The 20,667-nt window shown below is 42.6% G+C and overlaps 3 protein-coding genes across 8 annotated transcripts in view; 1 reads left to right on the forward strand and 2 right to left on the reverse strand.

Moving 5' to 3' along the window:
• Nucleotides 1-300, reverse strand: part of AFG2A (AFG2 AAA ATPase homolog A) — a 189,157-nt gene extending 188,857 nt beyond the window's left edge. For 3 of the 4 annotated variants that reach the window (XR_003497102.3, XM_027456823.3, XM_027456825.3), the window contains exon 1: nucleotides 84-300. Coding sequence is in view for 2 of the 4 variants with exons in the window: in XM_027456823.3 (XP_027312624.3) it covers nucleotides 84-285 (202 nt within the window). In the remaining 2 variants the exon portion in view is untranslated. The remainder of the gene's footprint in view (nucleotides 1-83) is intronic. The other variant, XM_027456824.3, reaches the window with a different exon arrangement.
• Nucleotides 265-14,027, forward strand: NUDT6 (nudix hydrolase 6). Its single transcript, XM_072037476.1, has 5 exons — nucleotides 265-485; nucleotides 794-997; nucleotides 5,625-5,680; nucleotides 9,430-9,484; nucleotides 12,718-14,027. The coding sequence occupies exons 1-5, from the start codon at nucleotides 284-286 to the stop codon at nucleotides 13,104-13,106; spliced, it is 906 nt and encodes a 301-aa protein (XP_071893577.1). The 5' UTR covers nucleotides 265-283; the 3' UTR covers nucleotides 13,107-14,027.
• Nucleotides 8,849-20,667, reverse strand: part of FGF2 (fibroblast growth factor 2) — a 30,788-nt gene continuing 18,969 nt past the window's right edge. For 2 of the 3 annotated variants that reach the window (XM_072037477.1, XM_038178615.2), the window contains exons 2-3: nucleotides 20,240-20,343; nucleotides 8,849-13,787 (exon numbers count right to left, since the gene is read on the reverse strand). In XM_072037477.1, coding sequence (XP_071893578.1) covers nucleotides 13,602-13,787; nucleotides 20,240-20,343 — 290 coding nt within the window. In that variant the 3' untranslated portion in view covers nucleotides 8,849-13,601. The remainder of the gene's footprint in view (nucleotides 13,788-20,239; nucleotides 20,344-20,667) is intronic. The other variant, XM_027456828.3, reaches the window with a different exon arrangement.

Consider the following 20,667-nt stretch of genomic DNA (forward strand, 5'->3'; position numbering starts at 1 on the left):
AACCAGCCTGCCCACGCCCGCCCCGGCGTGGCTGCCCGCATGGCGGCTCCTCGGGGCGCCAGCCCCCGGCTCCCCCCCCCTACCTGCCTCCACCGCCCCGGCCACGCCGAGCACCAGCGGCCCTGCCCGCGGGGCTCCGCCGCCTCCCTCCCCATTATCGCCACCCGGGGCCGGCCGCCCCTTGCTCCTGCGGCGGGAGGCAGCGGCCATGCCGGCCCGGAGCCCAGCCCTTCCGGAGCCAGAGGCCGGCACCGCCCCGGGGGCGGCCGCTTCCCGCTGCGCCATGGCGGGGCCGGGCGCGGGGCTGATGCGGGCGCTGCGCGGGGCTCGGGGCCGGAGGGCGGCGGTGGGCGGCTGGGCAGGGCTGCGGGGACGGCCCGATAAGTACGGGGGGGTGAGCGTGGAGCTGCCACAGCTGCCCCGGTCCCAGCCCCAGCCCTGGCCCCGCCGCCGGGAGCGGGCAGCCTTCGGGCGCTGGCTGCGGGGCAAGTGGAGGGGACCCGGGGAGAGCGCAGCCCTCGGGGGGACGGGGGGTTCAGGGCATGGCCGCGGGGCTGTTTGGCTGCTGTGAGGGCAGCGAGGCGGCTCGCTGTGTGTGAACACCACATAAAGGGCCGAGCTGGCCGCGCTCCCTTGCCTGCTGTTGGTGCTAACATCTCTGTCGCACCCCTTGGGTCCGAGTGCAGCCAGCCACATGGGAACCCATTTTGTGGCAGAAAGGCAGAAAGCACGCGGCTGGGCTGCCCGCTCCCCAAAATCCTCACGCCTGATGGCAGCCCCGCGTCTCTTTCAGCCTCGGTCGCCCAGTGGCAGGAGGAAGGCCGGGTCGCCGTCTGGCTGCACGTCCCCATCCTCCAGAGCGGGCTGGCGGCGGTGGCCGCCTCGCAAGGCTTCGCCTTCCACCACGCCGAGTCGGGCTCGGCCACCCTAACGCGGTGGCTGGGCGAGGGGCCCAGCAGGCTGCCCGGGTACGCCACCCACCAGCTGGGAGTCGCAGGTGAGTCCCATGGGGCGTCCTGCCAGCACCAGGCGGGCTCTGCCCATAACTGGGTGCTTAATACACGCATCTGCCAAAGGCCTGTGAAGAGGGCAAACTTGAACCAACAGGAATCACCCAGGAGGTAGCCCAAGTGTTAGCAAAACTTGCAACAGTCCGAAAGAGGCTCTGAAATAACCCTTATTTATGTGACAAGTAGGTTTCACAAACATCTGGACACCATACTCTTACCCATTGAGACCTCCCACAAGCAGAGTTGGAAAGGAGCAGCTCTAAAAATGAAGGAAACTCCCAAGGAACAAGATAAGACAGTTTCCCATTTTTTATACAGCACAATACAATACTGAGCCAAAACTAGAGTCAGCTTGAACTCGGCCTCACCAGATTTGCATGTTTTTGCTGTCTCTCTCAGCAGTCTTGCACAGATACAGCTACCAGCCCCATCACTCCTGTAATCTGGAGGCTGGTTTGAGCCCTGCCATCCTGGCACAGGCTGTGTAGCGTTCAGTGGGTGCAGCAGAGGCACAGCAAATCTTGCCCTCTACAAGCTTGGCTTGTTTGGCCTTGGCTACACAGACCATGTGGGACACTAATTCTTCCCTGAGTGGTTTTAAGCCCTGTAAGCAGCCCTTTGAAAAATCTAGCTCGACGGGACTCTAAGAGCTGGGTTATTCTTTGCAGCAGCGGGTCAGGGGAAAGCAAGCTGTCAGAAAATGCCTTCAATCACACAACTATTGTGCAGTACAAAACCGGCAGAGGGCAGCGTAGATGCTGACAGCGGGCTTGGCTTGTTTCAATGGACATGTTAGAGCATGTTTTCCTGAGGTATGAAAATCTCACCCTTAAAATATGTGGCAGTAAACTCGAGTAAGATAATGCAGTTCCCTAGAAAAAATCACCCCATTAGTCTTTATATTTCTTGCATATTTGAGGAAGTATGAATAACTGAAAGGGGATTTTCCTGAGGTAGGTTGTGTACAGCTGAAAGTGCTGAAAGAAAATCTTAGCACAAGTGTTGTGGCCCAAGTGATGGTTATCAGGAAGGGCGTACTGTAAGAAAAATCATAACTGAATACTCTTTCCAAAAAAAAAATGCACTTTCAAAACACCATTTGCTGTTGTACTTTTGAGATAAACACTTTGATTGCAGTCTGTGCAAACAGGATAAAACTCTTTGAGAAAAGAGTTTAATAAATGGAGGTATATGGAGTTCATATCTTTTGCACAGATTTAACTATTACACAACAGATAGCTTATATACTGTGCTACTGATTTTCAAATCTGTACAGTTTTATTTTATTTTATTTTTTTACCAAGAGGTGAAGACTTCAGGAAGGCATTCAGGCATTCGGTCATGTAAACAGATATCCGTGCATGAAATAATGACCACAATACTTGTTATTTTCCTGTTTCGTGCACTATCAGTGGGTATGGAGCATGTAGCAGGGATACACCAGGTAGCGTGGATACCGTCTGGCACGTATTTATTCCATTATCTTCCTACCTCAGGAGACAGAGCCTGGGTAGCATAAGTGTTTCATTCTATTTGTAACTCATTTTATTTAAATATTTAATTATTTAAATATGTTCACACTTTACACTGTGTGTATGTGCCAGAGCCTCGATGTTTTTATTTCTTGTGCAGAAATCTCCATGTTTAAGAAAGTTTCTGCGATCAAGAGGAAAAAGTTTACCAATGAGTCTTCACCTCTTAGCTGTGGCCAGTCAGTTGAGTACAGTACTCAGTCCCTTGAGCATGCTGCAAACAGAAAGGGAGGTTTCCTCCTTGAGGGAGGTTTGCAGTGAGGTCTGCAGGAAGCCAGACGACAGGTAGCCAGCCCGCGCTGCCAAGTAGACCAGCAGCTGTTTTTGTACTGTCTGGAGTTTCCCCGCATGGTGAGCACTGCACATCCAGGGCTGCTGCCTTTCCGTCGTCACCCAGCCAAGGGATGACAAAGGTGTGAATAAGCAAGGTCAGGTCTTATTTTGCCAGACGAGATCAGAGTCGCCAAGAAGAGAGAGTAGCAAATGTTACTCATAGGGTTTGGCCATTATTGTTTAGAAATAGTGGAATATGTGATCTGTCTGCCAGCTGAGTTACTGCAGCCATTCGTAGGTGGCGGGGTTCTCCAAATGTGTGAAGGTACAGAAAAGCTCCCGATGGGTGAAATGATTAAGATGTTTTTGAAAAGCACTTCCCAACTTCGTGACACATTTGTAAATATGCTCCTTAACAGTGGCACGGTGAGGAAGAAGAGTAAAATGAGAGGAAGAAAAGTTAAAAGTTATTCCCTTTTCCCTCCTGTGCAGTGAAAGCCTTACAACATGGGTATTACTTTCCTTGTTACCTACCTTAATCTAGCTGTTGAAAGGAAGTCCTTGGCGTTGAGGTGAGGGAAGGGTCATGGCCATCAGTGAGCCTTGGCCAGCCCTGTTACTTAAGGAAAAGGGTAAAACAAGCTGCACAAATGTCAGACTGGGGGAAGATGGGGTTACAGCTGTCCAAGGAACCACAAGTGATTAAAAAGAAGGCCTGAAGCTGTTTTCCAGAGCAATGCCCATTCCTGCCTGGTGATGTTTATACTGCAAGCTGCTATGTGCCATGTCTGCCAAGCGCTCTTCAGTTAGGAACATCTTTTCACACCGATCGTAAATAAAAAGCTAGAGTGAAGATGTTTTTCCCCCACCATTACTGTCTGGAGTCATCTAAGGGATTTTTTTTTTTTTTTTTAAATATGAATCTTACCTATTTCCAAAGAGCAAACAGTCAAAACAAAGCGGTGTTGTAATAGCGAGTGCTGGGCTAGGCTACAGGCGCAAACCTTTCCAGAAGGCCAGCCCGGAGAGGGATGATTTAAAGCTCTAGGTACCACGTTTGTAGCAAGAATGAAAGCTTTTAAAGTCACGGGTCAGATTCCACAGCCAAAGTGTGATATCACTGATGGGAAACACGTGTGGCCCAGCAAGCTTCAGCTGGGGACTCCTGAGCTAGACTTGGGCAGATGAGAGCAGAGAGCAAATCCCATTAGTGGCTTCTCTTCTCGCTCTGAATTTAAGCAGCATCTAGCAGAGTTCTTGGAGATCTCAGGGAACTTCACAGCCAAAAGTTATATTCATGGACATCAATTTCTAGGGAACGAGGGGGAGAGAGAAGGTGCTTTCTGTTTGACTCAAACGGCAGCTTTGTGATTTCAGCAGCCCTCCCTGCTCTCAGCAAACCATCAGGCTGAAAAATGGCTTTTCTAGAAAATGATCCCTGTACTCACAACATGCATCAAAGCTGCCCCTGCTTTCCTTTCTCCCCTCTTGTAATCAGTACAGTACTTAACCCTGGGCATTGCTAAATATTTACAGGAGGAATTAAATCAAAAAGTAACAAATGGGGAGGCAGATAAGTGACTACCCTCTTAAAGCACGTCCTCTGGCGTATCTTGAAGGAAGACTGGTATTTCATCTTTTAAATATTCCTCCTACACATAAGCCTGCCATTTGTTATTGAAAAACCAGGATTTTTTGAGCTGGACACTCATTTCTTAATAATTCCCTTCTGTGGAAATACTTCTCCCTAGCATTTTAAATGTGTACATCATCAGACCTATCCATACGCTCTTCCTTTTGCTGTGAAATGATAGAAGCATTTTTTTATCGTTACCTACTAATTTGAAACGCATGCCTGGCTGTTGTGGACAGCTGCCACCCTGCTCATTCTGCTCGCCACAGCGCACAACTGTAAAATCTGACAAAATGCCTGTTTTAAAGGGAAGGCATTTTTCAAGTATGACTAATGAGAGTGACATGATGATTAGACATAGGAGCACTTGGGTTTTAAAAAGGCGGAAAATCATATTCGGTAGGAGAAATTCTTGGGCCGAGCGTGAGGTCAAAGTGAAAAGCTGAATTTCTCAGTCATACACGCTGGTATGTAGAGTTTTTTAAGTCAAGTGAAAGCATTTTTCTACTTGGGAGCAATGGTTTTTAATTAACAGGCTTACTCACTGTGCACTTTCTGTCATCAGCTGTCGGATGGGCAGTGCACAATGAATTCATAGGTAGTCAACTATCTGAACCTTCTCATTATCAACACAGCCCACTGAGTCAAGTAATAACATTTGTTATTCACCAGAAAACAGCCAAGTCTTCATTGCAGTAGGCAGGGGTTTTGTGATGAATTCCACAGGAGAAACGTTCTTGCCTATCATGTCTATTTGGCCAAAGCCACTGGAAAATGTTCTGGTTTTGCAAGATTATAGGCACAGCTCTGCTGAAGAAAGCAGCTTTGCGAGATTATTTGGAGATGTCTTGATTCTCGCATTCTTTAGTCCTGATAATATTAACATATGCAGTAGGACTGAACTTAAATGCGAGGAGTATTTATCTTGCTACTGCTAACTTTGAATTTTTATACAGGATATTTAGTCTTTTTTTTTTTTTGTATTTATTGTGTATCAGTCAGTTTTCCACTGACCAACTGCCTTCCATGGATCATCCAGACAAATCTTGCTAACTTTAATCTGAGTATTGTTAGGGGTTTGTCAAGCTTTATCAACGCATGTTAAATTACAGATTTTAGGGTTGAACATAATCGTCTAGCACTTTAATCTTATTCAGTGTTTTCTCTGTTTAATAGGTGCTGTTTTAGATGAAAACACTGGAAGGGTGTTGGTTGTACAAGACAGAAATAAGGTAAGTTTGCTATAGGATTATAAAACAGAGAAGTTCGTTTAGAAAAGCCTGCTCTGCAATATAAAATGAAGGTCTTTTTTATTTTCATTCCAGACCATATTTGTGATAGTTAAAAGTTACTTCTTTGAAGCAGTCTTTTGTAACACATCCATCAACAGATAGCTGAATTTGCATTTCAAATTCAAAAAAACCCACACAAATAAATGATAGACTTCAAAAATTGTTTTAGAAGAGATGTTTCAATGATCTTAGTTTTTTAAAAGCAAACATACTACAAAAATTACTTCAGCATATGGTTTCTTGATCAGCACAGATCTCTTCCTCCATGTGCGTATTTTTAAATATTTCTCAAAAATGACTTCAGTTTGTCAAGTGGATTTCAGACAGCTAACTGGGCCATGCAGGTGCAGCTTCAACACAAGCTTTCATTTGGAAGCAGAGCCCAGAATAAAACAGTTCCCTTACATGAAGTTCCTCCCTTCCACTCCACTCCACAATCACAGCACATTTAAAGGGAGGAGAAGAGACCATTCAGAGGAAAAAGAAAGTGTTTGGTGACAAAGTTGTGATTCAAAATGCTGTCATTCTGGTTAACAAGGAAATTGCATGTTGCGGATTACTGTTGCAAGGGACACAAAAACCTTTTTTCTGGAAAAGTTGGTTTTGAGCAATAATTCCTTAAGAGAAAGAAAGAGCAGAAGAACATTGTGCGACATGCATTAACACGTTACTCACATTGTCCTAGAGGAAATGAAACTGTTCAGTGTTCTAAAGCACTAGCAAATCTATACAGAAGAACACCTAGTTCCTCAAAACAATTTCATTGATGAAGATGATGAGAGTTTGGTTTGCAGTTCCCCAGAATACTGTGAGGATGCATCAAATCACTGCCTTTGTATGTGTCCAAGCTCATTCTGCCAAGAAAGACAGCTCGGCTCTGCTCCCCTTCTTCCATACCACATATGTTAGAACAGAGCCCAAGAAACACAGTGCGTTTCTTGGCTTCATCACCCAATATCCTTTCTGCTTCAAGTTTTCTTGTTTCTGCTGTAACCGACCCAAGAGTCCCTGATCCTGCATTTGGATCCATGCAAACCTTTGGAAAACCCCCGTGGCTTGAAGCACATTTGGTGAGATTCTGGTTTTCTTTGGTTTCTAAAATTCCAGGCATATCTGTGGCTTTAAATAAGCAATACCACGGTTGGCCATGACCTGGAAACCACCTTTGTAAGGCAGGTGTAAAGCTCATTCATTTTACACAAACTGAAGTGCTTGACCTCACTCCAGAGGATGCCAAACCAGCGAGCATTAGCGTGGTGGCGGTGGGTTCTGTGATGTGGCTTGAGGTGAGCAAGCATCCATCACGGCTGACACCTTCCAGCCCCTATCAAGGTGGCACAGCAAGTGCACAAAGCTCACTGGCTCCGTCAGCTAGTTTGCACTGTCCTTTAAGTAAATGAAGGAATGTTCACAAACGAATTGTCTCTAGTACAACGAGGTTAAATGCTATTACAATGTGGAAACAACACTGATAAATGCTAATTGAAGTATACTGGGTTGAATTGTTTTCATTTCATAGGGTTGTATCTAAACCAGAATCTCACTGGGTGGTTTTTCAGCCTTTCCTGAAATAACTACTGAGATATTTTTCTTAGAAACCAAATTAACCAACGCTTCAGTTCCTCAGTAACTACAACACAGTTGATGAACTTTGAGGAAAAGGCCTGTCCAATCGCTCAATTTGTAACACAAGAGTTCAGAGGAAGAGAAGCACTTGTTCCCTATAAACTACCACTTTCGCGTTTTTACTTACTGTAAAGTAAAATTTCAATGACTTGTATATAGCAGGACCTTCAAGCTTTCAATCAATAATTAGCAATTTAAGCATAAATGTAGTTTGCAAGATACAGGCTTCAAAAACTGTTCTAGTTCTGGAGAGTCTCTCTGAAGAGAACAGCACACAATGGCTTTCAGAAATACTGCATTTGTTTTTTGCTATAATTTGTGTGCATAAAAGCAAAAAACTGCATTCAGTAAATACCTTAACTAAAGAGGTCTCAAAGAATCAAAATGGACATTGCACATTCTGCAGATTTAGAAGGAAATAGCAGCTTCCTAAGCCCATGAGGTAACACAGACATTCGGGTTCAACTTCCTAACACAGAGTTTTTGTTAAAGCTCACCCACAGCCATTTAAGAGCCAGTATCTCCATCCAGTTTTACAGCAAGACATCCGATGTCCTGTTCAGGTTCTAGGTCCAAGTCCACACTCACCAGAAATTGCTTCCTTTGCCTCTGGCCCCAAAACATAGCAGGGCCAAGCATGGCATCACTCCTCCCTCCAGTTCGGTCTGAAGGCAGGGATGGGTGTGTTCCAGGTGAACCATCTCAGCCTATTTCAGCTTACCTTCCTAGAGCACACCTGGTACTCAGCACAGTGGGTGACCAAGTTGAAAGGAGAAAAGTGGGTGTTTCTGACTGCCCTCCTTACTGCTCTTTTTTATTGACTGGACAGAATTAAGTATAAAAACCGAGGTGTACGAATACCCATACGTTTCTTGTGCAGTGAGCAAACACATCTCAGTGCGGGCCAGTCCCATCCTCCCTATCCCCCCATGACCAATTTCCCTGAAATGGTGACTCTTAACAGAAATTACATTCTGAAAGCTTCAGAAGTTTTAAGTTTATACACAGCTTTATAATGCGAGCTAGTTGAACTTCGAGAGTTAGTTGGGTTTTATCTTGAAAGGACAATTCCACTGCATACACAGCAAGATTTCCAGGAACTGAAAGCATGTCTGAAAGCCAGCAAATATATGTATTTTCCATCTGCCCTATTTTTAACAAATTACTCTAAACTCCTATCCAAGCTCTTTAAGAGTGCCCAGAAAAAAAAAATTCCAATGTAATCAGTGGGGTTTCAAAGCACTGGAAGGCTTGCAGCTTCCCCCTCTTTGCTGCTTGTTCAAGCTACTTTTTTATAGCGTACTTTTTTTCTGCATTACTTTCTAGTTGAAGTTTAACTTCTTGCTACAAACACGGTTAATATTGAAAGGAATAAAAAATAGTATGTAGATGTCAAGGTAAAATCTACAAATCTGTGAGGTTTTGCAGGAGGTGTAGGAACTGGGACTTCTTGTCCAGTATTAATTACAGCATCAAGTCATATTCTGTTTTAATTACTGAACTTTATTGCAATTCCATAAATGCTTCTATACACAAATCACACACAAGGCTTCAGGTTTTGTTCCATAAAAACAAATGACAAGTTATACAAAATGGTTATTACAGACACACAAAGTCATCTTAAAGCCAGTGCAGTATAGAACAGTACTACAATCATAATACCTTTTTGTAGGATTAAATATATACACTTTTTTTAAAAGCTAAAACCATGGAAGTGGGATACATCAGTGATTAAATACAAGATTATATAGTCTATAGCAGCTTTTTTAAATATTCAACTACTCTATCTAGTTATCTAGCAGCAACGTTGTCTAATGATTGTTAGACAGTTTGTTTTCAATCAGTAGATGTTTTGTTCCAATATTTCATACAGACCGTCGGTGTCTCTGATCATCACATTAGCAAGAACAAAGTAGTTCCTACCTAAAGCCTTACTGATGTTTGTAAGGGTAACTATAATACTGCAACTTCACCAAAAAACTTGAGTGTTAATCATCTCCTTCATATTAGAGAAGAACAAAATAGGCTGCATACTACAATAACATTTTTTTCCTCCAATACAGACTGTAAATGCATGGAAATTTCCAGGAGGTCTGGCTAATCCAGGTGAAGACATCGGTAAGTCCTAGGATAACAGGTCAGACATCAACAGAGTCACAAAGACGTTAACAGCACTGAAATACAGCGACCCCCATCCTCCCTTCTTTGTAATTATGGCTGATAGGTGCAGTGATGGGATCCTAAAGTTATGGCGTAGCATCGACTTCAGGGTAGAGCAGCTTTGTAACATTTACACTTTTCCATTAGTTCTCTTAAAGGAGGGCTTGAAGCCAACTTTTGTTTTGTAGGCTTGTGGAGTATGTTGTAGTAAGAGCCAGAAGCACAGAGGATTAAGATAATCTGTATATAACCAAAAAATAAAACCGAAATAGCAAGCTCTCAGCTCACACTGCAATCCAGGGCAGTGAGCTCATTGATATACTGAGCAAAAATTTCCAACGTTCAATTTTTATGTGCAAAACAGCAATAAATACACTTGCTTAGTTCCACCCTCATCCATTTATTTGTTTAGACCAAGAGCTCTTTGGCCCAGGACCAGCATCAGTACAGGTCCTGACTCCTGGGGGCACCTCCTTCCAACCGGAGGCAGAAGGCACTTCTCTATTAAAAACGGGGCTGATTTGAGAAAAGCTGTCATTTCTACCTTGCGTAGCACAGGTGATGCTGAATACAGCAGCTGCAGTTAGGTTCAAAAGGCATATGAAAAAATAAAATTGTGCTTTCTCCTTGGATCACACCCCTTTAAATTAAGATCGGCAGACTGGTTAACTCTGCAGTTACACTGCAGTTACTAGGTTGGTCTTGTTGCCAAAAGTTGCATTTGCTCACATTAATTTAGCCCCACATCAGTATTCAGATGTGAAAATATTCTTCCAATAAATAAACCATGGCTCAAAAACATTGCCCAGAGTAATGCAGCAGCTCTACAAACTGGGTATTGAGACCCTGTCTCCTCAATCTGGTCCATACCTTAGAAATCTCTCCATGCTGTCTTAGCAGTAAACCTCTAACTGGAATACAATTGTTCATTACTTCAACACATCGAAAAAGTTTCTGGCTGATGTGATAGGGCCGAGTTGTTGTTTTCATAACTTCTGAGTCACATTTCAACTACATCTTTTTGTAAAGCACAGTGGCAGAAATCAGAATTCTTTGCCCAACAAAGCAAACACACGCAAAGCAGTGGAATGGCTTCGTGTTTCAAAGAATCCCAAACACCACACTTGTTGCCTAGCTGTGTCACCTTGAGAGACAGAGAAAGGAGCTAGGCCAGGAGATAGCAGAGGAATTGTACTGCAGGAAGAGAATAACTAGCATGGGCAACAGTTTCACCAGGGGAGCACTGTCACTGCATGTTCCAGTGGCCATCCCTCAAGAAACAGGTGAGATTATGAATGGAGCCTGGATGTAGGTAGTAAGAAAGACTTGGGAGCAACAAAGCTCTTACAGCTCCCCTCCTGCCACTGTTTAACAGTATCATAATAAATGGTATCATTCTCTGCATCACATTTCACAATTACAAAAAGAGATAAGTTAGTGAAGCATAAAATACAACAGCATAATTGTCCTTTTTCCATCACTTACATCAAATCTTATAAACTTGCACCCACTCAAGGGCCTAAGTTTCAAAGTACAGTTACAATGCTTGAAAAACCCTGTGGTTATATAAAGCAAAAAAATACATGGCTGCCTACTCTAACAAGCACAAACTGGTTTGCACAAGTCATCTAAATCGCTTCATAATGCGGATGAAGCAAAGAGCACAGATTTTTGCATTTGCCTATTTCTGAAATTCCAGCCCTAGTGTTTCTTCTAGTTTAACTGTCATTAAGTATTTAAATATATACATTTAAATAAAAAGGAAACAGCAAAAGGCACTTTGTCTAAAAGAAAAGCTCAAAGCTTAAATGAAATCCCTACCTCCTTTGACCCTTTATACTTAAAACAGCCCTTTGCCTAATAATAAAACCACCCACCTGCCACAGGGGGATTGCTTTGCAACTGCTGTTTTACACCAAAGGACTGAGGGGGCCGCTCTGGGCAACATAAAACACAGTCCCCAAGTACATTCGTATCTTCTCCCATATGCCTTTTAGTTAATACTGTAGAAGTCACATAAATGCAGACACCATGTGTTACTGGGTCTCGAATGCTACAAAGACCCCTGTGTACTTGCTGTTAACTTCATACAGATTGTTCCATTGCAAGACAGAGTTGAGCTAGTGCAGAAGTACGTGCAGGGTCAGTTGTTTGGCCTGTGTTGGAGGAATCATTTTGTTTCTATGTGTATTTCCAGCCACTGGATGTGAATAAGTCATTTTCAAAAACTGCTGTATATGCAGTTATCACTCACATAACAACAAAACTGTGAGTTTACTTAGATGAAAAAAATAATCCAGTTAATTTTACCTACCAGTAGCTACACCAGGCAAGTAGGATTTGACAACTACAGTGAAACTGCAGAATTTTCGGGAAATAACTGGAGTATAACTGATCTTATTTTTGGGCTCTTCAATTTAAGTTACTATTCAAGAGTAGAACTTCTCCTTTGAAGAGTACTGGATAGCTGGGTAATTTTTGGCTTTAATTGCAGTGCACAGACCCTTAAAAGCTCTGAAGTTATGCCGAGTCTTGTAATGAGAAATGTTAACATTTTCATCACTTTGGTTGGTGTACACGAGATGTACACACACGCACCGTATTTTCTGCAGACACATGGTACATGCTGTACAGGCATTATGGCATATTTGAAATGTCAGTAGACCAAGATACATTTTGAAAAGGACTTGATGCTAACCTTCTACAAACAGTATTTTTCCCCATGTCGTTCCACCCTGTGGCAATGTGGAACAGCACTATGTGAGCTGATGGAGTGATCTGACACACAGGTGGGTGCTCAGCTGCAAAGGGTCTGAGCCTGCAAGCGGACAGAAGTGAGGAGAGGAACGGGGCTAGGCTGAGAGGACTGACAAGGTGCTGCAGTGCTGCCCTGGGGTAAGAGATCAGTGGAGCCAGTGACCATGGGTTCCAAAACCATACCCTGTACAATATTATGTAAAGTTTTCTTTCATCATTTTGTAGGATATACACAAGAAAGGCACGATGCAATTAGTTTTGTTCAGGGACACAAAATTAGCTTGTCCTTGTGTTGAAGCAAACAGGCCTTACATTTGAAAAGCTTATGAAGCAAAATGGAGGCTGCTTTAAGTTAGAAACATTCTGTGATCAAAAGGTTTAAAGAGTGCTAAGCTATTAGTGTGTGCATTGTAAGAAATGCTCTCTTCACCTAGGAGACACAGCAGTTCGAGAGGTTTTCGAAGAGACTGGCATCAAGTCAGAGTTCAAGTCCATCTTAAGCATAAGACAGCAACACCAGCACCCCGGAGCCTTTGGGAAGTCGGACATGTACATCATCTGCCGCCTGGAGCCCTCCTCCTTCAACATCAACTTCTGCCAGCAGGAGTGCCTGAGGTGCGAGTGGATGGACCTCGATGAGCTTGCCAGGACAAAGCACGCCACACCCATCACCAGCAACGTGGCTAAGCTGTTGCTTTACGGATACCGGGAGGGATTCGATAAGATTGACATAACCATGAGAGAGTTTCCAGCTGTTTACACAGGCCGGTTCTACAAACTATACCACAGGGAGCTGCCCGAGTCCTACAGAAACATGACATGATAGCAACAGATTTCACATTTCGTTATATTAATAATTTAGAATGTTTATTTTAAGAGTTATTTAGACCATATTAAAATTATTCATGGACCATTTGATTTTAGGATGAAAAAATCGATATTTATTCTCTAATAAGCTATAAAGACATAAGTTATTTTAAAAGGTAAATATTTCTGCACACGTGCATCAAATTAGTTTCCCTTTACTCTGTAAAGTGAATGTAAGGTAAATAAAATAGCTCTATATAAATCTCTAGCAGAAAACAGAAGTGTTATTGATCCTGAAAATATATTTTCCAAGTAACATTACCTCCACACACACTGGCACAATAGGTTTAAAGAGCAGTATAAAGACAGTACGAAACATTCATGTTTTAACCTTTCTGCAAAAGCAGCTAGTATCAGCAAATAATTGCTTCTATTTTTGCTAGCTTGGAGAGGAGCAGGAAACTCTACCTCAAAATGTAGTGTGGCGTACGTTCAGAATCTGCCATGGAAATCAGCTTTTAGCAGACATTGGAAGAAAAAGGATAGCTTTCTGTCCAGGTCCGGTTTTTGGTCCAGGCTTGTACTGTCCAGTTCTTTTCAGTGCCACATACCAATCTGAGTACTTCCGTGATCGGTAAGTGTTATAGTTATTAGATTCCAAGCGCTCAAAAAAGAAACATTCTTCTGTTGCGCATTTCTATAAGGGAAAAAGAAACAGATTATTGATATTTCATTGCAACAAATCAGTTGGTCTGATTCATGGGACTAACGTATCCAGACAATAACTTCACAATGTGTCCGATTTTAAGAAATTTGTATTGTTTGATGTCTAAATTGAGATACAGTAATTGTTAAAAATACTATTTAAAACACCTACAAAAAGAGTTTATAAACTATGATTCATTTGTTGTCTTTAATAAAGACAAAGCAGATTCTAGTTTGTTTACATTGTGTAATTCTTTGTTCCTGTCTCAAAATTTGGTCAGTTAAATGAAGAGCCCTATCCGTTGACACTGTGGGGCTCCTTACTCTATGATGTTATGGTTTCTCCCAGCTTACAAGGATTCAAGTGACTTTTGAACAAGTTGATGGAAAAGGAATTCACTGAGGCTTACACTAAATACATAGAAACCATTCCTGGCTCAGAAGGCCCCAAAACTGAAATTGGTTAGAGGTTGCGAGGCTGCTACAGGGAATTGCTACGTTTTGCCTTCTCTTCCACTCTGCAGTTGGTCACCATCTGATAGAATACCCTCAACTGCACGTAACCACTCAAAAAGCAAGCCTGTTAACAAATACAGTGTGAGATACCTGCACATCTCTGCACGCAGCAGAAACCACTGCTCCCTAACAGTGAACATACTGGAGAGAGTCTTAATCAATGATCCCATTCGTATCAGTGAGATCATTTAAGAGAAGTATTATCTATTGCAAGATAATACTCACAAGTGTTCTTGGATAGTTAAAACAGCCCAGGGGACTTAAAACGTAATGGTTTAGCTATGGCTAGTACTTCTGGCTGTTCCCAGTCAAGATAAAACAGGGAAGTTTAATCAGTGTTTAACTGCAGTTATCCCATAGCATACTGACAACAGCAAAACCTCATCAATGGGTGACATTGCTCTAACAGTGAAAGCAGTGTCAAATTTCCCTGCCGAACCTACACTTTAAGCAAGAAAATTTTCTCAAATAAAAAGGTTGCTGGAGCCCAACACTGCAGTAACTTATTGGGGGAGGGAGGGAGGATGATCTTTTCATATAAACCATCTGTCAGCCCATCAAGTCAGTCGTACTCATTTGCCTCGAAAAAGATTCTGGGAGGGTTGGAGAAGGAGGAAAGCTAGCTGCAAAAATGAGAGCATATAAAAACCTGGAGAGAAAATAGGAAACGTGAGGAAGTTCCCAAAACGAGCAGGTTGCTTTTTGCTACAATCTTCTGTTTATATTCAAGAATAAATCAAGCATCCCACCAGAACTGAAAAGTGAGCTGGGAAGAACCAGGCTTCACTGAGAATGCATGAACACATGCAGGAGTTAACTCCTTACGTGTGCCAAGTTTCTGTTGCTACGAGCAATTAAGTCATTCAAATGCAGTCCATAATAAAGTGATCTGTCTCCCAACACGTGCCTTCAAATGTAAGTCTTGGCGATAAAAAAATACAGCTCTTGCTACCATTTTCAGATATGAATTTTGATCTCTAAGAAAAAAAACTTACAAGAAATATATATATAATTTCTCATGTCTATACATCACTATTTTAACATTTAAAGTAGCAGAAATTGAATAATTATTATATGACTGCTACTTTAAATAATCTTTCTCAAGATAAATTATATTTTAATGCCTTTCACTCCACCAATGTGAGAACAGATGCATTAATCATCTCAAGCCACAATGATCCAAGTCTGAAATGGATTATAGCAGCCTTAAGAGGACTAAGAAACTGGGTAAGAAAAAGAAGCAGTTAAGAATGAAACAAAACTTTGAGCAGTGCTCAGGCAGGCTCAGTACAGCTGCCCGAACTGGAACTTGAGGCAAAGAGAAGGGCCACAGCCGGGGAGCACCTTGTTTTTGCCCCATGAACCCAGGGGTGCTTCTGGAAGCACCGAGACCAGAATCCCTATAAATAATCAGAAGCACCAAGACTGAGTCCCTATAAATACCCTGTCATACCCAGCTTCAGCTGCCACTAGCAAGGAAACCACAGTGAATTTAAGCAGACACTTGCAGACTCCAAGTGCAGACGAAAGGCAAATTTGCACACACACACACCCCTGCGCACCAGGTCCTCCAAGTAAACACCCAGAATTCAAAGAAATGCATCGTGCTTATTTCACCTCCTTAAAATTTCTCAGGTTTAAAAAGTAAAATAGATTCAACTCCCCAAACACACATTCAGGCAGTTTACAGATGTTAGAAGCATAAAGGGTGAAAGAGAAAAAGAAGAAAGAGAAAGAAAAATGTATTTTCTAGGGTTCATAAAGATAGTTTGCAAGGTGCCATGTGGTTCGCTCTGGCCAATGAAGTCCTAGTTTTTCCACAAAGCATATGTGACACAAGTGCCTTGCTGTAGTACGTTGCCACCGTAAATGTTTTGACAGCATTTAGGAGACAAATGAAGGTTCGTGCTTCACGAGCCACGGGTCCCTGAGCACTCAGCAGAGGTGACAGGGCAGCAGGCAGCCCGCTGCCCAGTGGGACGGGGATGCCAGCCACCCTGTTTGTTAAACACGGCCACTGGCAAGCAGCTGGATACCCACGTTTACATATTTAATGCATGCCAGCCCAGCAAAGCAAGGTTTCACAGCTCGTCATGAAACACCCAAACTGTACGGCCCTTTATGGCAGGGGCAGGCAGACGGAAAATACTGGGGCTGCCGCACGCAGCAGCGCTCCCAGCGAGGACTGCGGGGCCTCCCCTTCCGCCAGTAAATATTTTGTCTACTGCCAAGCAAGGCCCCCAGCCAAAAGAAGGCCGAGGGAGCACATAACACAGCCCCGGGCGCAGGAGTGCTCCCCGGCAGCAGCGCTCCTCGCCCTGCCTCAGCCGCCATGGTGGCCGCCCAAAGGGGAGGCCGCTTCCTGCAGCAGGATTCCCCCTCCCTCCTTCACACAGGTTCGTTTTCAGCACAAACTACGTCTGCCTCGGCATCAAACACTACAGGCATTAACCGGTTGTGGTGGTTTGGATGCTAATAAGGAATTAAATTTCCTCACACTTGTTCCTTCTCTAAACTGAAACCAGAGGGAGGCTGTGGTAGCCTGGAACTACCAGAGCCAATGGATTGTGGCCCTAGAAACACTGTGATCAGATTGACCCTTTAAAACTATAAAAAGGTCAGGAAATGAGCACTTTTTTCACAATATTCCTGTGCCACATTCTAGCATCAAAAGAGAAATACTTCCCTTTGAGTCCCTCAGTCTGACAAAGCCTGCCTGGTCACAGCTCAGCCACACAGACACCACGGATGGACTGGACAGGTTGCATAGTTAACAACAAGCTACTTGTGAAATGCACAAGTCAGTCAAAATCACCATTCTCCATTTCCCATGAAAGGAAGAAGTTTCTTCATAAAATGAAATAATCAAAAATGTTTGATTCCGGAAAGTGAAAATATTTCAATTGGAATAATTTAATGAAACTACCAAGTCAAAATGAGATACAGTAGCCATACCAGAAGACAAATGGTGCATTTTTTCCATTAAAAATCTCGTTAACAAACTGAATCTGTTAGCAAACAGCACAAACCAGCTTAATTAAAAGCCACATCAAGCTCTCAAGACAAGAACACGGCCCACCATGCAAGAAGTGATATGCTGTCTGTGCAATAAACCACCGTGCAAAACCAAACTAGGAACAAACCATGAAGACACATCGCGACAAAGTAATTACAAAGCCATCCAACTAGAAGAAAAACAAGCCCAAATAATCATTTTTCAAGTACTTATGAAGATGTCAGTATGTTTATAAAACAAGGATACTACACAAATTGATCCCTGACACCAGAAAGTAATAAAAAGAAGAAACAAGACAGACATTAAGAAGTGTTTACAGAAGAACAGCAGGCCCACGCCAAATTAGAATTGATTGCTGGGCATTAAAAAGTTTGTTTCACGTAGCAGAAAGCTGGCTTCCACAACAAAGCAACACGCAAATACAGATAAGAGAGCTTGCAATTATCCAGGTGCCAAATGTATCTGGGACAAGAAATGATCCGTTTTATCTGATGTTCAAGTCAGCGTGCAGCTGCAATGCCAGAGATTCTTAATCACAGCATCCCAAAATAACAGGCCCTCAAAGATCGGTGTCCTGTTCATTGTGCAAGGTCTCTGCAACATGTCAGTGTATGTGAACACAAAATTGAACGAGGAAGAAACATCGGCTTAGGTTAATGTACTGATGATTAAAAATGTTACCAGATGAGAAAAAAATTAAAAAAAATAAATGAGGAAATGACCAGCGGTTTCATCACAGCAGTTTGTGAAGGTTTCATAATGTTTAGGACTCTTCATTCCACAAATGTACCTCTCAAATGTTCTCTTAATCTAAAAGTACACTAAAGAAAATTACAGATGGAAAAGCACAGAACAGTACTTGAATGACTCCTGGAATGGAGAACTAAATAGGTGTTTAGAACTGAAAGTTCAATACTGTTTTAAAAGAAGTAACCAAAGATTTCTGCAGATACAAACTCATGTACACTGGTGAGATCACCTCACCACAAAGATTTCCAGAATACGCTCTTACAAAGCTCTCACTGAAACACCACTCCTCAAACTGAAAAAGAAATCCTGGCAATTATTAACAGTTCCATGAACGTGTTTACAGGCAGAAAACAGTAGAGACACAATTGGCCACAAAATGTTGGAAGGCATATTACAGAATTCCTCATGGAAAACACTGTCTGTGCTTCAGAGAATAATCATGAAATTGCAGAAGTATTCAGTAGATGTGAAACACAGGCTGGATGAAGAACAAAATCTTCCTAGAGTAGAGAGTTTTCATCTACAAACAGCAAAAACAAAGAGCTGCAGGAAGCAATGTTTGCAGCAAATATGGCTCAAGTCAGATCCATTTCCAAAAACAAACAAATGAAAAGAAGAAAAAAATAATTTCAAATGAGAAGCAGAATGTGGTAACTTTACAAGACTTTGAGAGAGTAATTCCAAGTGAAAGGCTCTGAAAGCCTCCGACATGACTCTCCGTCACCTTACACAAGGTGTGCAGAAAAAACACGGCATAAAGCTGCAACAGAAGCATGTTCTACACAACCAGCACAACCAAGAACCACTATGCAGCAGGAGGCTGCACATCCAAATATAAACACACGTGGCTGTTGGTAATTTTGCAAATGATGCTACATGTCTATTTTGACCATTCACTGCTGCTTGGGCTAAGGAGGGCGATTTGAACAGGAAGCCAAACGCCAGCACACCAGTGCCACAGGAAATTCCCAATTATCCTTCATTCAAGAATAGCTCTGTGGAGCACTACTCACATTTTCTTCAACTGAGCTGTCACACAATGTCCAAGTAAATAGCACTGTAACTTGAAACAGGTTATTTAACTGTATTCCCAGGCATAAACACAATCTGCCTCCAGAAGCAGGAGACAGTGCACTACATGCAGCTCACCAGGGCTCCAGCGCACACAAAGCTGTTCAGATGTTTTGTTTGCCTTTGGACTTACTTCACTTGGGGAGTGCCTGAGCTGAGAGGTAATTTTTGTAGCTGGAGTTAGTAATTGGCTTTATCATTACCACCTGTTTGTTGTATTGTCAGCTGGGACTCTCAGAACACAAACGTGGCCATCTTCCAGATGCAAAAGCATCGGGGTTAATTTAAAACTACAATTCTAGTGGGATGCTCCAGAGTGATATTTCACTGGACACAAGCATTTAAAGTTTGTTTATATTCAAAGCTATGAACAAGAGATTTACAGCATCTGTGTCTCATAAGCACAATGACTGTAACTGCAGCTCTTAAAGTACAATTCAAAATCCAGCCCAAGGAGACCTTATTGTCATTCAGATTCTGCCAAATACTGGCTTTAAAACACAGTTAAAAATTAATATGATATGAAAATTAGTCTTTTTGGACTAGTTTTAACTAACTTATAATTTGCAAAAAATGTTTTTTCTTGCCAATTCTCTAGTTTGGAGGTATACGATCAAAAAAACTTGATTCTCCACAAAAAAAGGAAAATGAGAAAACAATTTATATAGATTACTACCAAAAGTCAATGTGTTTTAAAAATTGGCTTTACTTCAAAAGTCCCTACCATCACTTTACGTGAAAGTTAAGTGGAAGAGAAAAAAATTACTTTGGAGGAAGCAAAGGAAGAGACTTTATTCTTTGTTTGTTCTCATCATTTCCTTTCCTTCCTCAGGTGGTCACTATGGTTCTTCTCTCTCAGTGCCATTCCAGTTAAACCCTGCAGCATGCTCCACTGCTTGTAGGTGAGGGCAGAAACAGTCATCTCTTTCTCGGTCATAGTTCAATTAATTGACGAGTTTTGCAGAGCTAAATCCTCCTGATATGACACACACACAGTAGCTGAGCAAGTCCTGCTGCAGGAGAGGTTACTCAGCACAGAGCGGAGGACCTCACCATGCGGATACAGAGATACATTAACCACTGCTGCTTACCAGTGCCAGCAATCTGCCATCCTCCTTCATAGCCAGAAAGCGATTTGCACTTACACCTTTGATCGACACCACTCCTCTTTCTTCTGCTTGAAGTTGCAATTTGACTGTGAACAAAAAAAAAGACAAAGTAAATTTTCATGTCCATGGTGTTATTTCAGCACTTGACAGTGAAGCTTATTACTTCAAGTCTAAAACCAGAGCAAGCCCGAGGTAGCATGCTATCCTGCAGCAAGGGTAGCAAACCATCTACATCTAGCTTTCTGATCCCATTTTCTCAGGAAAAAAAAAAAAGCCTATTACAAAGTAAGTAGCTATTGTCAAGTTGGCAACAGTAAGTTATTCTCCTATAATGCATTTGATAGAAAAGCAATTAAGAAAACCCCCACAAAATTCTTTAAAGGACCTCTTATGGCACCATTAACTGCTTA

The sequence above is a fragment of the Anas platyrhynchos genome, chromosome 4 (genome assembly GCF_047663525.1).
Source record: "Anas platyrhynchos isolate ZD024472 breed Pekin duck chromosome 4, IASCAAS_PekinDuck_T2T, whole genome shotgun sequence".
Lineage (NCBI taxonomy): Eukaryota > Metazoa > Chordata > Aves > Anseriformes > Anatidae > Anas > Anas platyrhynchos.

Excerpts from the sequence above, each read along its gene's own strand:
- NUDT6 (XM_072037476.1), top strand. The coding sequence starts at position 284 with ATGGCGGGGCCGGGCGCGGGGCTGATGCGGGCGCTGCGCGGGGCTCGG. Across the intron at positions 486-793 it reads CTTCGGGCGCTGGCTGCGGG|CCTCGGTCGCCCAGTGGCAG; the intron begins GCAAGTGGAGGG and ends CGTCTCTTTCAG. Across the intron at positions 9,485-12,717 it reads TAATCCAGGTGAAGACATCG|GAGACACAGCAGTTCGAGAG; the intron begins GTAAGTCCTAGG and ends CTCTTCACCTAG.